The sequence below is a fragment of the Pan troglodytes genome, chromosome 2 (genome assembly GCF_028858775.2).
Source record: "Pan troglodytes isolate AG18354 chromosome 2, NHGRI_mPanTro3-v2.0_pri, whole genome shotgun sequence".
Taxonomy (NCBI): domain Eukaryota; kingdom Metazoa; phylum Chordata; class Mammalia; order Primates; family Hominidae; genus Pan; species Pan troglodytes.
In genome coordinates, this window is record NC_086015.1 from 201328018 (window position 1) to 201345649 (window position 17632).

General features: G+C 48.2%; 1 protein-coding gene and 1 long non-coding RNA gene across 25 annotated transcripts in view; one reads left to right on the forward strand and one right to left on the reverse strand.

The window, feature by feature from the left end:
• Positions 1 to 1391: 1391 nt before the first annotated feature.
• On the reverse strand, positions 1392 to 4731 carry LOC104004184 (uncharacterized). The gene is made up of 3 exons (XR_002943277.3): positions 4593 to 4731; positions 2199 to 2337; positions 1392 to 1913 (listed from the first exon to the last, which is right to left on the reverse strand). It is a non-coding gene; the product is annotated as an uncharacterized LOC104004184 (long non-coding RNA).
• A 31-nt stretch (positions 4732 to 4762) lies between these two features.
• Positions 4763 to 17632, forward strand: part of LOC107974580 (E3 ubiquitin-protein ligase TRIM52) — a 75049-nt gene continuing 62179 nt past the window's right edge. For 20 of the 24 annotated variants that reach the window (XM_063807466.1, XM_063807456.1, XM_063807455.1 and 17 more), the window contains exon 1: positions 4799 to 5961. In XM_063807466.1, coding sequence (XP_063663536.1) covers positions 5164 to 5961 — 798 coding nt within the window. In that variant the 5' untranslated portion in view covers positions 4799 to 5163. Of the gene's footprint in view, positions 5962 to 8456; positions 10806 to 10963; positions 11605 to 17632 lie in introns of those variants that run through there. The other 4 variants (XM_024355892.3, XM_024355891.3, XM_024355893.3 and 1 more) reach the window with 4 other exon arrangements.

The window sequence follows — 17632 nt, forward strand, 5'->3', positions numbered from 1 at the left end:
GGCCTTGGGAGTCAACCCCAGCTGTCTCCTGACCTTCCCCCATCCTGGTCCCCCGTCTCCTGTCCTCAGGGAAGGTACCGATGCAGGGAACTCAGGAGCAGGGTGTTTTGATCTTCACTCTGATTAGGGGAAGAACTTGAGCTCAGTCTCCTTTTCCCACCACCTGCCTGGCCTGAAATTCCCACAAACCTAGGAGCCCTTTGGAGTTGAAGATGATGCATGCAGGGGCCCTCTCTCCTACTGCAGCCAGAGATTGGATGGACAGAGGGGCCAGGCCACTCCACCTCGTGTCCTCTCCCTGGTGCATGGGCCGGGAAGAGTGAAGGGGCTGTGTGCTTAAGGCCTAGCGCTGCAGAGGCTCCGAGAAAACCAGCTCCAGCCCCTGCTCCTCTCAGCCTCATCTAATTTACGGCCAGGCAGGGCAGGGGTTCTGTCTCTCGGGGCCGAGACCCTGGGAGCCTGCAGGACCCTGCCCGCAATGCACTGCAGCTCACTCCCTCTAGCCCTCTTCCATGTTTTCCCCGGCCAGGACCAACAGTGCCTTCCCCCGAGTTAGTCTCAGTGAGCTACTGCCAAGAGCAATTCAGTGCACGGCCACACTTCTCCCTAACCTAGAGCCCACTCCTCCTCTGCCAGCAGCATTGCCCTGGGCCTCCTCCCCGTTATAGACTGTGGAGAGGAGGAGCCTAGAGAGCCCTAGCTGAGGCTGTCAAACCCTTGGCGTGGGCAGCTGGCAGGTTGACCCCTGACCCCGGCTTTTTGCCTTGAGGGGAGGCTGTGTGGTTCGTTCGCTGGTGTGACAGTGCAGGGCAAGGAGAAGGTGAGAAGACGCAGGGAGGCAGCGTGGGCCGCAGTCACACTTCTGCTGCACCCACATCTGTGAGCTTCTCCACAAAGAGGAGAAAGAAGACAAGGCCAGGGTTGGGCCTTCCCCTTGGCTTTTTTTTTTTTGAGATGGAGTCTCTCTGTCGCCCAGGCTGGAGTGCAATGGCGCCATCTCGGCTTGCTGCCAGCTCTACCTCCTGGGTTCATGCCATTCTCCTGCCTCAGCCTCCCAAGTAGCTGGGACTACAGGCGCCTGCCACCACACCCAGCTAATTTTTTGTATTTTTAGTAGAGACGGGATTTCACCGTGTTAGCCAGGATGGTCTCAATCTCCTGGCCTCGTGATCTGCCCGCCTCGGTCTCCTAAAGTGCTGGGATTACAGTCATAAGCCACTGTGCCTGGCCAGGATTTTTTTTTTTTAAGATTGCATGTTGTTCTGTTGCCCAGGCCGAGGGCAGTGGCACGATCACTGCTTACTGCAGCCTTGACCTCCTGGGCTCAAATGATCCTCCCAATTCAGCCTCCCAAGTAGCTGGAACTACAGGCGCACACTATCACACGCAGGTAATTTTTAAATTTTTTAATTTATTTTTATTATTTTTGAGATGGAGTCTCACTCTGTTGCCCAGGCTGGAGTGCAGCAGCATGATCTTGGCTCACCGCAACCTCCACCTCCTAGGTTCACGCAATTCTTCCTCAGCCTCGCAAGTAGCTGGGATTACAGGCACCTGCCGCCATGCCTGGCTAATTTTTGTATTTTTAGTAGTGACGGGGTTTCACCATGTTGGCCAGGCTGGTCTCGAACTCCTGACCTCAAGTGATCCACCCGCCTCAGCCTCCAAAATTGCTGGGATTACAGGCATGAGCCACCGCACCCAGCCAATTTTTTTTTTTTGTAGAGATGGGGTCTTACGATGTTGCCCAGGCTGGTCTCAAACACCTGGCTCAAACAATCCTCCCATCTTGGCCTCTTAAAGCACTGGGATTACAGGAGTGAGGCACCACACCTGGCCAAGAATTTCCTTAAAGCCTATGAAGTGGTGAGCCTTTCATTTCATGTGGAAGGTTCTGGTGGCTGCAGGATGGCCTGAAATGAGAGAGCAAGTGATCCTTTAGAGAAATGGTTTCCTTTCATCCAGTCTGAAGCTGATGGGGGTGAAATCTGGAGTGGCAGAAGTAAGGCTGGAAAGGAGGAGCTGGATTGGAGGAGAAACATCAGCAGGACTTGGCTGAAATGTGTTGGGTTTGTTCATTCGTTTATTTACTCAGCAGATACACAGGGAGTGCTCGCTGTGTGCTTGGCACTGTGGTCAAGGAACTGAGTATGCAACAAAGAAGAGAACACATACAGCCCTTGCTCTGTGCCACTCACAGTTTGGCGCAGGTCCGGAGAGGAAGAGGAGGGCTCCAAGGTGTGCTCAAGGTTCCACTGGGACAGTGGTGTCCTCCCCAAACCAATGACCAATTAGTGAGGGGTGCAGTCACGCCCGTGGGCCTTCAACAGCATTTTACTGAAATAAAACAGAAAATATCAGAGTGCTTTGGATGTCATAAGGGAAAGAACACTGCAGAAATTTTCTTTCTGTTATATATGTGCAGGTCTGTATTGGATCAGTATGTGCAATGTACTTCTTATTGAAGGGCAGGTAAAGAAAGAAAAAAAACCTTGTATGGGGCTGAGCGTAGTGGCTCACATCTGTAATTCCCGCACTTTGTAAGGCTGAGGCAGGACTGCTTAAACCAGGAGTTCAAGACTAGCCTGGGCAACATAGCGGGACCTCATCTCTACAAAAAAATAAAATAAAAATTAGCCAGATGTGGTAATGCACACCTGTAGTCCCAGCTACTTGGGAGGCTGAGGCAGGATGATCACTTGAGCCCAGGGGTCAAGGGTGCAATGAGCCATGATCATACCACTGCATTTGGCCTGGGCAACAGAGCAAGACCCTCTCTCAAAAAAAAAATCTAAAAGAGAATGGGTAAATCAGGCATGGTGGTGCATGCCTGTAGTCCCAGCTACTCCACAGGCTGAGGCGGGAGGATCACTTGAGTCCAGGAGTTTGAGGTGGTAGGGTGCAATAATCGTGACTATAAATAGCCACGGCACTTTAGCCTGGGCAACATGACGAAACCCTGTCTCTATAAAAAAAATAAAGAAATTAGCCTGGAGTGGTGGTGCATGCCTGTGTTCCCAGCTATTCCAGAAGCTGAAGTGGGAGGATTGCTTGAGCCCAGGAGGTGGAGATTGCTGTGGGCCCAGATCGTGCCACTGCAGGGGGCTACAGGAGTCTAAAAGGGAAGGGACACAATTTCCCCAAATCTCCAATGTTGAGGAGTTCTGCCTACACTCCTTGCCCCAGGATGCCCCCAGCACCAAGGCCAAGAGGGTGTCTTGGCCCTCAGCACTGGGGTAGAACATCTGTACACAGAACCAGGCCACAGGAGAAGGCATACACAGAGCCCATGAGCACCAGCCCCTCTGAGCTGCGTCCAGCCCCCATCTCCATCCTCTGTTCTCTGGGACTACAAATCCAGGCCTGACCTGGTTCTATCCCTACCTGCAGAGACAGAAGACAGAAGGAGACAACCCCTGAGAAGCCTTTCCCCAGGGCCTGATTCCCCCTCGCACTGTAAGATCTCTCAGCCCGCACTTTGGGAGGCCGAGGTGGGCGGATCACGAGGTCAGGAAATCGAGACCATCCTGGCTAACAGGGTGAAACCCCGTTTCTACTAAAAATACAAAAAAAAAAAAAAAAAAAAAAATTAGCCGGGCGTGGTGGTAGGCGCCTGTAGTTCCAGCTACTTGGGAGGCTGAGGCAGGAGAATGGCGTGAACCTGGGAGGCGGAGCTTGCAGTGAGCCGAGATCGCGCCACTGCACTGCATCCTGGGCAACAGCCAGACTCCATCTCAAAAAAAAAAAAACAAAAAAAACCCAAAAAACCTCTCAGCCCTGGATCAGGTCCCCTCTCCAGGAAAGGTGACAGAGTGGGGTCTAAATGACACTGCCCTAGGGCCCCGCTGCGGTGGAAAACAGACCCAGACAGCGCCCCCAGCCCTCCCTCCCCAGGGAGGAATGAAGGGCGTAACAGACAGCGGAGGACACCGGGACAGGAAGGAGGGGCCAGCCGCTCTCAAACTAAGTCTAAACCACGGCGGTGAGGAAGTGTGGTCCCAAATCCAGCCCCCTCACGGCCGAGCTCACAGAGCTCAGGGCTGGAACTCGGAACCCCTGGCCCGACGCAGGCGGCAGCACCGAAGGGAACTTGAGCCCCGGCCCCCTCAGGGGACCCACGGCCGGGGCGCAGCTTTGCTGGCAGACGCCGCAATACTGCGCAGCCGCGGCCCCGCAAGCAGAAACAGGGCTGGGTCTGAGGCCTGCGTGGAGCTGGGGCCCGACGGCTCCCGGAAGGCAGCGGGGGGCACTGGGCGCCCCGGATCCGAGCCTCCCGGGCGGCAGGCCCTCCCAGCTGTGCGGCGCCCGGATCCCCACCAAGGCACCCCAAGCGCGGACGGCGGGACGGGCGACAGCACCAGGGTGGTGTCCCAGGCTTCCCCACCGCCGCGGACCAACTCGGCCCCGGCCCGGGCGGGGCTTCCGGAGAGATTTATCCCCCTTCCCTCTAACCTTCCTGGGGCTCCGGCTCAGGCTGGACAACGGCTCGGAGACCCAGTCCCCCTCGAGTGTTGACCCCCCCCATCCAGAACCAGCCAACCCACCAAACCACCTCTCCGAAGCCGGGCCTCTTCCCAGCGTCCGCCGCTGACCTGATCAGAGCCGCTCTGCCGGCCTGAGGGAGCTGAGAAGGGGCTTGGGAATGGGGTCTTGAGGAGGGGCTGGCCGGAATGTGCAGCACTAGCCCAGCTGGAGCGGGCGGCGCGGGCCCGCCTGTCCCCCAGCCCACCCAACTCCCGGCCCGCGCGGCCCCCGGCACACCATAGAGACGTGGTCCTCCGCCGGCCTAGAGCGTCTCTCCAGAGCGTGTGCAGGAGCGAGACGTCATTTTGCGTCGCCTCGGGCAGGGTAGCCAGCGGCTGCATCTGAGGCGGACGCCGCAGTGTAGGGCACACCCTGAGGGTAGCGAGAGACGTGACAGGACCGAGCAGCTGGGGGCTGCAGCCTGCTGTGTCCCCACCGATCCCAGAGAGAGGCTGTGAGTCTGGATCTGGGCGTTCGCACCCTGAGAGAGGGGGTCAAAGCTCCCCTGCGGCCCCGAGGAAGAAGAGCAAGGTTGAGGACCGCCTCGGGTCACCAGAGTAGTTTGGAGGCAGGCCTGCAGGCGCGTCCCCGCTCCTCAGCTCCAAGCTGACGTATCTACACCTGCCGGCGGGCATTGAGATGGCTGGTTATGCCACTACTCCCAGCCCCGTGCAGACCCTTCAGGAGGAAGCGGTGTGTGCCATCTGCTTGGATTACTTCAAGGACCCCGTGTCCATCAGCTGCGGGCACAACTTCTGCCGAGGGTGTGTGACCCAGCTGTGGGGTAAGGAGGACGAGGAGGAAGATGAATGGGAGGAGGAGGAGGACGAGGAGGCGGTGGGGGCCGTGGATGGATGGGACGGCTCCATTCGAGAGGTGTCGCATCGGGGGAATGCTGACGAAGAGTTGTTCCAAGACCAAGATGACGATGAACTCTGGCTCGGTGACAGTGGTAGAACTAATTGGGACAACGTAGACTATATGTGGGACGAGGAGGAAGAAGAAGAGGAAGATCAGGACTGTTACCTAGGAGGCTTGAGACCTGACCTGAGGATTGATGTCTACCGAGAAGAAGAAGAAACACTGGAAGCATACGATGAGGACGAAGATGAAGAGCTGTATCCTGACATCCACCCGCCTCCTTCCTTGCCCCTTCCAGGGCAGTTCACCTGCCCCCAGTGCCGAAAGAGCTTTACACGTCGCAGCTTTCGTCCCAACTTGCAGCTGGCCAACATGGTCCAGATAATTCGCCAGATGTGCCCCACTCCTTATCGGGAAAACCGGAGTAATGATCAGGGCACGTGCTTTAAACACCAGGAAGCCCTGAAACTCTTCTGTGAGGTGGACAAAGAGGCCATCTGTGTGGTGTGCCGAGAATCCAGGAGCCACAAACAGCACAGCGTGCTGCCTTTGGAGGAGGTGGTTCAGGAGTACCAGGTGAGAGAAATGAGGGAATGTGGGGGGATGAAGGGAGTGGAAAGGTAACTAGGAGAGCTGAGGAATGATAGCATTCCTTTCCCACCTCCTCAGGTGCTTAGTTGCTAAACTTCTCTTTCTTTGATGAGGGAGACACGGTGGAGAGAGATGGTCATGTGGGTAAAAAAGGAGACACAAAACCATGAAGATTGGGGCAGATTGGCTTCCCCAGAGGAAGCTGAACAGATAATATGACGGTCACTGGAAGCGGACCACTACTGCTAATACTGGCAGTCTACCTAAGTGTAAGGAACATGAGTAACAGATACCCAGTACTTCATTTCTCTCTAATGTGAGTCCTTGACCAATTCCCTGGGACAGGTGCAGATAGGAATAGAAAGCCACAGTACTTGGAGATAATAGACATTTGGGACCTCAGCACAAGCAGTGTCAAAATAGATGTATTGGTAGACAGAAATGCCAGATGTGAGTCCTAAACTACTGGTAGCAATTGGCCACACCCCCCTCTCAAAGTCTGGGATTGCATCTCTACCTTCAGTGGGGTCCGTTTTCCTTCTAGAGAAAGGCAAAGCATTTAAGCATCTTTGATGGATCAGAATGTGCCTCATATCCTGATCACTTTTCTTTCCTGGTATTTTATCATAGTGGAAGGAGTGCGGGATTTAGGATCAGATGACCTGGCTCTGCCACTTACTGTCTAGTCTTGGGCAGGTGTCAACCTCCTTGAGCTTCACTTTTTCCCTAGGATTGCAAGGATTAAAAGAGATCATATATGTTAACCATAAAGCACTAAACAAATGTTTGCTGTTTTATTTGGCTTTCTTGTAACTTGTCTTCCCTTGTTTGGGTGCTGATATGGTTAATGCCTTGCTTTCTAGTCTTGACTTCTAAGCATTAGATAATTGTCTCAATGACAATGAGCATGAGTACCATCTTCCTTACCAAAAGTCTAGGTAGATTTGACTCCTAGCAGTGCCCAAACGAAGGAGAGGTTGTCTTCAGGCCCAGAAAGGTTGACCTGGATATGCAGCAGCCGCTGCTCACGTCTTAGTAGTGCTTTACAGTTTATAAAATATATTTCCTCATATTCTCCTATAGCAGTGGTTTTCAAATTGTTTTTTGACCAATTAGTGTGTCTTAAAATAAATGGGTCATGCCTAGCATTATCTCAAAATGAAGAAAGAGAAAATATTAGAACACATGGAACATAGGGTAAGTATTGCTTTATGAAACTTTTAAGTTATATATATATACATGTATATACTTCATCTAAAAATATATTGCTTTCTTTGAGTTGCAGTCAAAACACAAACACAGAGCACTGTCCTACAGGCTTCATATATTAGATATTATTATCACCCCCCTGCCCCCATTTTATAGCAAATATTAGTAAGTGCACAGTTAAGGCACAAATCTAACCATAAGTCACTGCTACCTCTGTTACATTAACCTGACTTGAAGGACAAATCCTAGTACCATGTTTTCACCCAAGGTGATAACTAAAGTATCCCATGGAAAAAACTTATGTCCTATGCTTCTGGGTTTTAGTACACTGAAGCTGAGGAAAAGAGAGAACCTTCCATTTCTCTCCTAACTTTTTTTTTTTGAGACGGTGTCTTGCTCTGTTGCCCAGGCAGAAGTGCAATGGCATGATCTCGGCTCACTGCAACCTCTGTTTCCCGGGTTCAAGTGATCCTCCTGTCTCAGCACCCCTAGTAGTTGCGATTACAGGCACATGCCACCATGCCCAGCTAATTTTGCATTTTTAGTAGAGATGGGGTTTCACCATGTTGGCCAGGCTGGTCTTGAACTCCTGACCTCAGGAGATCCACCACCTGGGCCTCCCAAAGTGCTGGGATTACAGGCATGAGCCATTGTGCGCAGCCTTCCTCAGCTAACTTTTATCATCATCCCCTTCCCCCATTTTATAGTAAATATTGGTAAGTGCACAGTTAAGACACAAATCTTTTTTCATTTTTATTTATTTATTTATTTATTTGAGCTGGAGTCTCGCTCTGTCATCAGGCTAGAGTGCAGTGGTGCGATCTCAGCTCACTGCAACCTATGCCTCCCGAGTTCAAGTGATTTTCCTGCCTCAGCCTCCCAAGTAGCTGGGAATACAGGTGCGCACCACCACGCCCAGCTAATTTTTGCATTTTTAGTGTAGACGGGGTTTCACCATGTTGGCCAGGATGGTCTCAGTCTCTTGACCTCCTGATCCCCCCCGCCTCGGCCTCCCAAAGTGCCGGGATTACAGATGTGAGCCACCATGCCTGGCTGTCTCTTTCATTCTTTAGGCAGTTCATTGTCACTTCCTTCCATTGGTAAACATGTAAATTATAGTCGCATGATTTAGAATTTTACTGACCAAAGTCATAATAATAGTTAACAGTACAAGGAACTATTTTTGTATAATGGTTTATTTAATACAGTATACATTATCTTTCATATACTTTGTTACAATGTTAAAAAAAACTTCATTTTTCATAACACAGGAAATAAAGTTGGAAACAACTCTGGTGGGAATACTTCAGATAGAGCAAGAAAGCATTCACAGCAAGGCCTATAATCAGTAAGATGTGTGAAAAGTTGGGTAGCCATAGGAGGTGTTCATTAAGGATATGATTCCATTTATATAGCTATTTCTATTGCATAACCAGGACAGTTTTATTGTTTTGAGGTCAATGTTCTTTTAAAATTTGATTTTCTGTAAGAAGAGGCTTTTTGGCCCAGAAAGCCTTACTTATTTTACATCTTCCAGTTTGTCCATCCCATGAGTTAGAGTTCGTCTTGACTCTGCAAGCTAGAATCAAAGAATTATGAAAGTAAGATCATTTAGATTTGACCAAGGGCACCATTAAATGGTGTCAGGTTTTAGGAAGCAGACGGGTGTATAAAAAGAAAATGAACAAAGATTTCACTTATTGGGGATCAGGCATAACTGGATGCCTGGATTGTCCTGCCACCCAGCTGCCACCAATAAAATCATTAATCACTCTGCAAGAGGGACCAGATGCTTCCATCATCAGTACTCCTTGTTTTTCTGTTATCTCCTTTGAGGTAGCTAAAAATGGCAGCCAAAAAAAAAGTGTTGAGGCTTTTCTCAAGTATATACTCATGTTATTTTGCAGAAGATAGGGTCAACTTCTTCAGTTGAGTTATCTGAAAGTGTTGGGCAGTGACACCATGCCAAACACTGTTAAATTCATGCCATTAAAAACAGTGGAGTGTTCTGCAAAGCCCGATTCTCTGCAGCTTTAAGACTGGACAGTATTGAAATATTCACAGGAATCTTCCAAGCCATGAAAGCTTAATATTAGACAGCCCTTTTAATTGCAAAGGAGAAAAAAATGGAGACACTTGTGAAACCTTGCATTCTGAGTGCTGCCACAAATATATTAAGGAATTCCAGAATTTCTTCATCTACTTCTGCAGTCTTAACTCTGAATTAATGACTGAATATATCAAACTTCAGATCTTAAAAAACATCAGCTCGCAAGAGGCTGAGGCAGGAGAATGACATGAACCTGGGAGGCGGAGCTTGCAGTAAGCCGAGACTGAGCCACTGCACTCCAGCCTGGGCAATAGAGCAAGACTCCATCTCAAAAAAAAAAAAAAAAATCGGCTCATCTTTTATTGCTGTTGGTTGAGATGAATCTACTGATGAAGAAAACTGTACTTTGCTTACATTCAGAATAAGGCTTTCAAAACTGTGGATGTGCTGTTTTCGTGAGCCTTCTACTTGACCACCAAAGAGTATTTTTGCAGCTGTATCAAATGAACCGAGTTGGAGGAAATTGTATAGGAATATATCTTAATGGCACTACAGCAAACTGTGTTAAATTTGGGTTTTTGGCAAAGATTGAAGAGAACTGGTATTCAAGATGTACTGCAGCTGTCACCACCAAGCATGAACTTTCACTGATTACCCATAACCTACTGGAAATCTTCAGCCTTGCTGTCAGCATAGACCACTGTGAGAAACAGTACATTCCATTCCAGTCTGCCCTGCTTTTTGAAGATCTAAATGCCATTCCATGTTTTCTGTTACATATTGAAGTTTCTTGGTTGTCAAAGAAAAACGGATTCTGCTGAACTTGTGGACAGAACAACCCCAAGGTTGGAAGAACAATGAAAAATAATCTATACTTGAACATTTCAAAAGTTAAAATTTTCAACAGAGTTTTAACACACTGAAGCTTAAAATACATTGACACTGAAATGTCAAGGGGCAAACACCAATTTCGCCGTTCATTATGAAATACATCAAACAAAACTTGCCAAAAATACAACCATAAAAATATAGCAAATGTATGTATGAGCAAACTAATGCTAAAAATGTCTAATTTTCTTGGCTAGTCTTTCAAGGACCAGATTCATGAATGTCATTTGAGGGGAAAAAGTGAAATACTTGGAATTATTTTGAGTGATGTGCTCCTGAGCTTGTTCTTAAAATCTACTAGTGGTAGCTTTTGGAAAGAATGTGTTTCATACCAATGTGCAGGCCTCACCGGAAGAGCTTCAAGAGGAGTTTGTGAAACTCAAGGTCTAATGGTTTTGACTAGAAACTTCCAGGCAAATACTCTAGAGAAACTTGGGTGTAAAATGACTAAACAGATGAAAAGGCTTTATCCACTATTCCATTTGCTCCTTACACCTTAAAAAGCTTTTTTATTTTTTAATGTTTTGATATATCTAGCTTTGGGGAGAAAGCAGTGCAAGAGTGTTATTAAAAGCAGCTTGTGTTTTCTTGCACCTTTTACACCACCCAGGAAAGAAAAGTTCAGGCTTAACAGTGACATGGCTATCACATCATCTGAATAAATTTTTTCCTTCTAAAATTACTGCTTTCATTAATTTTAATCATGATACTTAATTTTGAAATTGTAAATGGAGGGGCAAATGTGAGATTTTCAGGTATATGAAAAGTAGAAGTGTGGGTTACAAAAACATTGAGGAAAAACATACAGCTCACCTGTTTATTGAATGTCTTCCCTATTAGGTTCAGCTGTTCACTGCTGTATCACAAGTCAGACTGTTTAAACTTGTTCGTCTACTTCTGTGGCTGTACCCTGGATCTCATCTTCAGATTGGCTACACATCTGAAATCAACTCCCATTGCACTATGACCTTAGCTCTTAGCCTTCCAATACACTTAAGCACACTCCAATTACACCTGCCCTTCAGCTTTAGGGAGCCCACTGTTTCACTGACTCCATATTTTTTCCTTCCCAATTTATCAGACATTTAACAGCCTTACTATCCTACTGAGCCTAGACTGCATGATTCATTTTGGCATAAAGACCTGATACAGGCTGGGCGCGGTGGCTCACGCCTGTAATCCCAGCACTTTGGGAGGCCAAGGCGGGTGGATCACGAGGTCAGGAGATCGAGACCATCCTGGCTAACACAGTGAAACCCCGTCTCTACTAAAAACACAAAAAATTAGCCAGGCATGGTGACTTGCACCTGTAGTCCCAGCTATTCAGGAGGCCTAGGCAGGAGAATCACTTGAACCCGGGAGGCGGAGGTTGCAGTGAGCCGAAATCACGTCACTGCACTCCAGCCTGGGCGACAGAGCGAGACTCTGTCTGCAGGGGAAAAAACAACAACAACAACAACAAACCTGATTCATGTTGTCATCTAAACCGGATTGATTGATTGATTTCTTTTTCTTTCTCTCTCTCTCTCTCTCTCTCTGTTTGACAGAGTCTCGCTCTGTTGCCCAGGCTGGAGTGTGGTGGCATGATCTCGGCTCACTGCCAGCTCCGCCTCCTGGATTCACGCCATTCTCCTGCCTCAGCCTCCCGAGTAGCTGGGACTACAGGTGCCCGCCACCAAGCCTGGCTAATTTTTTGTATTTTTAGTAGAGACGGGGTTTCAACGTGTTAGTCAGGATGGTCTCGATCTCCTGACCCTGTGATCTGCCCGCCTCGGCCTCCCAAAGGGCTGGGATTACAGGCCTGAGCCACCGCGCCCGGCCTCTTTCTTTCTTTCAATGCTTTTGTTTTTGTTTTGTTTGAGCCAGGGTCTCACTCTGTTGCCCAGACTGGAGTGCAGTAGTGCGATCACAGCTCACTCACTTCCTAGGTTCAAGTGATGCTCCCACGTCAGCCTTCTGTGTAACAAGGACTATAGTGCAGCTAATTTATTTTTATTTTTTGTGGAGCTCTCCCTACATTGCCCAGGCTGGTCTTGAACGCCTGGTGGGCTCAAGTGATCCTCCTGCCTTGGCCTCCTAAAATGCTGGGATTACAGTCATGAGCCACCACACCCAGCCTAGACCAGGATTTCTCAACCTCGACCCTATTGACATTTTGAGTGAGATAATTCTTTGTTGTGGGCAGCTGTCCTATGCATTGTAGGATACTTAGTAGCATCTCTGGACTCTACCCACTACATGCAGGTAGTACCCCTCCACTAGTGGTGACAACCGCAAATGTCTCTAGACATTACCAAATGTCCCATAAGCGGACATTGCAAAATCATCCCCAGTTGAGAACCACTGATGTAGAGTCAGGGAAAGTGGTCATGTCCACATATCATCCTCTTGTAGGCACTATAGCCGGTGCCTGGCATAGGTGTTCAAAAGTGGAACACCTACTCTTGAGAGGAAGAATAGGCTTGCCTAGCTAGCACTTTATTAAAAGTACCCTGAGGGCCAGGCATGGTGGCTCACACCTGTAATCCCAGCACTTTGGGAGGCCGAGGTAGGCAGATCACCTGAGGTTGGGAGTTCCAGACCAGCCTGACCAACATGGAGAAACCCTGTCTCTGCTAAAAATACAAAATTAGCCAGGCATGGTGGCGCATGCCTGTCATCCCAGCTACTCAGGAGGCTGAGGCAGGAGAATCACTTGAACCTGGGAGGAGGAGGTTGCAGTGAGCCGAGATCGCACCATTGCACTCCAGCCTGGGCAACAAGAATGAAACTCCGTCTCAAAAAAAAAAAAAAAAAAAGTACCCTGAGTATCAGTGGATTAATGGATATGACACCCACTACTCCCTGCTCTTGGAGTGGGGTAGCAAAGTCAACAAACCTTTTCTAAACATTACCGCTGCTTATGTCACGTGGATTTGGGAGAACAAGAACCGTGACAGATGAAACAGTTTACAAAATCAAGCTCTGGAGATTTTGAGTAATAACAATCACTTCAGCTACTCCTCAGTTCCAGCAGAGCAGTAGGGATGTCATTTTTTGTTTTCAGGTATTATGCAGAACCACTGAGTCCACAGTGGAGGTGGCCCTGGTAATATAACATCAGTCCCTAAAGTACTTTCTTAAAACCTAAGGCTCCTGCCATTGACCATCAACCCCTGGCCTCTATGCCATGCCTCCTGAAACTCCTATAAGACTTGTAGATTCTATGCTGCTTCCTACCCCCAATTCCTAACTCCTCTGAAAATTATCCTGTAACAGTGAAGTTATTGCAAATATTTGCTGGCTGGTAAAATGTGGTTATAAGAAAGGAAGCTAAAGACGCTAGTCCTCCACATTCAAGCTAATAGAACTTCATGTAACAATGGAAGTATTCTGTATCTGCTGTCTAATACAGTAGATACTACTAGCTACATATGACTTGAGCTCTTGAAATGTGGCTAGTGCACCTCATGAACTCAATTTTTAAGATAGTATTTAATTTAATTTTAATTAGCCACATGTAGCTAGTGGCTATCAAATCCTATTTAACAGCACAGTTCTGTACAACCAAAGTCTAGTTCTTCCTGGGGCCCTTGGGAGTAGCAAGTCCAAGGGGGAGGATAAAAACAGAAATGGAACAATTTTCTTTTTCCAGCTGGGAGTGGTAGGCTGTAAGCTAATATTTTTAGACATAAAAGGAGAAAATATTTTATTTTTAAAATCTGACCAAAATGATCTTGAGCCACCTATCACTTCTGATACACATGGATCACACGGGTGACGAGACAGGAGAAAACTAGGGGAAACAAGTTAGAAAATAAACTGTATTACCTTCTCCTATCAAAAAAGGTCTGGGGCTAGAGCTGGAGCCTCAAAACAGAAGGGATAATAAATATAGGGTTTTACTTTGTGCCTGACTTTTTGAAAATGGGACGGGGGGCAAAACCTAGTATTGAAGCAGGTAAGTGGGTTCTTTCCGTGTTACAGCAGATGAGGGTGATGAGGAGCTCCTGGAGTCCTGGAAGAGAGAGCAGCCTGTGCTGACAGAGTTAATGAGAGGACAGATCTAGGAGTAACAGGGTCTGAGGAGAGGAGATGGCCTCCCAGACCATGAGAACTAAAGGTTGTGATCAATTTCATCGTAGTCTGTCCAAACCAGAGAGTCCTCAAATGTGGTATGAGAATCCTGGGTGTGGGGCAGTGAGCTCATTTCTGCTCTTGAGAAGTGTAGGAGATGCAGCGAGGTTCCTGCTCTCAGGAGACCTGCACAGATGGAAGGAAACGTTCCCCTAAGTTATTACTTGTCTCACCTCCTCCCTCCCCCAAAGGAAGGGGAAAGATAGACACCTCAGGGGTTTGAATTAAAATAGCCCTTTGGAGGGTTTTTTGTTTGTTTGTTGTTGTTATTGTTGTTTTCCATTATTTTTACACAGCTCCAAACAGCCAACTGAAATAAAAATAGCCTTTAAGAACAAGGAGGCTTATCCTCTATAGCGATTCCCCCTGCTGAGGTTTGTGCTTAGGCCTTCCTAGCTTTCTCGTCTCATCTTTTTTCTTTTTTTTTTGAGTTTTGCCCTTGTCGCCCAGGCTCTGGAGTGCAGTGACACGACCTCGGCTCACTGCAACCTCCACCTCCCAGGTTCAAGCAGTTCTCCTGCCTCAGCCTCCAGGGTAGCTGGCATTACAAGCATGTGCTACCACGCCCAGCTAATTTTTTATATTTAAAAAAATTAAAATGTAATTTTAATTGTTGGCCAGGCTGGTCTCGAACTCCTGACCTCAGGTGATCTGTCCACCTCGGCCTCCCAAAGTGCTGGGATTATAGGCAGGAGCCACCACGCCCAGCCATCTCCCCTCATCTTAAGGGACTGAGATCCCAACTTAGAGCCCTTTGGTTGACAATTCCAGCTGGCAGTAAGCAGAGTCCTACAAAGATAAGGAGGGATCCAGGTGGCCTGGAGAGGATCCATGGAGCTCACATCCCCTTTTTCTCTGACATTTCTTAGGCACATGGAATCCCTTCTACTCCTACAGCAAAGGATGTGATTTCTCAGCAGGCCCTGGCCATTTCGCCTTAGTGTGAGCAGAGAGGACTGCCCTTCATCCCTCATACAAATTTGAGCTAGCCAGCCCCAGGGTTCCATTCTGACCTTTTTCGCACTCTGGTTCATATGAAGTCCTCTCTCCAGTAGAAAGCTGAGAAAATGAAACTTGGGTCATCTTTTGTTTCTCTCTACCATCTAATGCTACTTTAAATCCTTTGACAAGGAGGCTAGAAGCTTGACTTCTCCCTGCATTTCTTTTTTTTTTTCTTTTTTTGAGATGCAGTCTCCCTCTGTTGCCCAGGCTGGAGTGCGGTAACGCAATCTCGGCTCACTGCAACCTCTGCCTCCTGGGTTCAAGTGATTGTCCTGCCTCAGCCTTCCAAGTAGCTGGGATTACAAGCATGCACCACCACGCCCAGCTAATTTTTGTATTTTTAGGAGAGACAGGGTTTTGCCATGCTGGTCAGGCTGGTCTTGAACTCCTGACCTCAAGTGACCCACCTGCCTTGGCCTCCCAAAGTGCTGGAATTACAGGCATGAACCACCGCGCCCAGCCATCCCTGCATTTATTATAGTCCTGTCTGGACCATCCCCTTTCCACAGCCTCTGACTCTGTATCTGCCAAAGCACCCAGGCCTAGCCCACAGTCCATCTCCCAAGGAAGCCCCAACAGACAACAGAATGCTTTCTGGGGGACTGCTAGACGTCAGACTTCTGCCTAAAATTTATGCTGAATCTTTATCAGGAAAATACACATTTTTTAAAAAAGTTAATGACCAGGCTGGCCAACATGGTGAAACCCTGTCTCTACCAAAAAAGACAAAAATTAGCCAGGCATGTAGTCCCAGCTACTCGGGAGACTGAGGTGGGAGAATTGTCTGAACCCAGGAGGCGAAGGGTGCTGTGAGCCAAGATGGCACCACTGCACTCCAGCCTGGGTGACAGAGTGAGACGCTGTCTCAAAAAAAAAAAAAAAAAAAAAAAAACAAAAAACCGCAAGTGATCTCTGATCTCTTTGTAAGATTTGTTCCAGGAACTGATTTAATTTCACAGCCGACCTCACTAAGAGTGGGACAGCACCTATACTTGTACTCCTGTTTCCTGGTCTCCAAACTTTTTGTGCTTAATTTTTTTTTTTTCTTTTTGAGACAGGATCTTACCCTGTCACCCAGGCTGGAGTGTAGTGATGTGATCATAGCTCACTGTGGCCTCCAACTTCTGGGCTCAAGCGATCCTCCTGCATCAGCCTCCTAAGTAGCTGGGACTACAAGCGTGCACCACCATGCCTGGCTAAAATTTTTAAAAATTTTATAGCGATGGGGTCTCACTGTGTTGGTCTTGAACACCTGAGTTCAAGTGATCCTCCCACCTCAGCCTCCCAAACTGCTGGGATTACAGGTGTGAGCCATGCTCAACCAAAGAGCTCCTATATACAGAGGCCAATTCTAGACACTGGAGTGAAGGAAGTAGTGTAGGGATGAGAGAGACCTCTTAGTCATAAGGTCTTTAGTAAGTACTCAGTCCCTCCTTTAGTGCCACTTCGTAGGAATCTTGCACCACCCCCCCCAGCTAAATTTAGGGTCCCCCTAGAGACCTTCCTGTACAGCATCTCAGCCTTTGGCTTGACTCATTTGTCTTGATTACTGCAGTGGCTTCTTAACTCTTCTTGTCTCTAGTTTTACTCCTCCAACCTAGCCTGCACCATGACAATAAATGCGTTTTTAGCAGGTAGCAATAAAAACTTGTCCTAAAAAAAGAAGCAGTCTAGGCAGGACAGTGCTGAGATCAGACTTTTTTTGTTGTTGTTGTTGTTGAGATGGAGTCTCACTCTTATCACCCAGGCTGCAGTGCAGTGGCATGATCTCTGCTCACTACAACCTCCACCTCCCCGGTTCAAGCAATTCTCCTGCCTCAGCCTCCCGAGTAGCTGGGACTACAGGCACGTGCCACCAGGCCCAGCTAATTTTTTGTATTTTTAGTAGAGACAGGTTTCACCGTGTTAGCCAGGATGGTCTGGAACTCCTGACCTCGTGATCCGCCTGCCTTGGCCTTCCGAAGTACTGGGATTACAGGCGTGAGCCACTGCGCCCGGCCGAGATCAGACTCTTAAAGAAACTACTCTAGGCTTCAGGACAAAATCCAGATCCCTTAGCAGCAAGGCCTTCCAAACTAGGGCTCCTTGACCCTCAGGGGTTTCACTCCCTCCTAAGGAGCCCTCAAAGCTATCCCTACCTTACCTCTGCACCTTACCTATCCCTTACCTACCTTACCTATCCCTCTGCCTGGAACGCCCTTCCTTTAACTACTTGACCTTTACTTTTCAACCCATGAGGCTGGCCACCAAAATCAGAATCTTCCACAGGCCAAACCCTCCACTGGGTGGTGAGAATGCAACACTTAGCAGAAACAGAGCAGTCCTTGTGAGGAGACACCTGAGGGATAAGAAGAACCAGTATACACTACACACCGCTGTGAAAGCATGAAA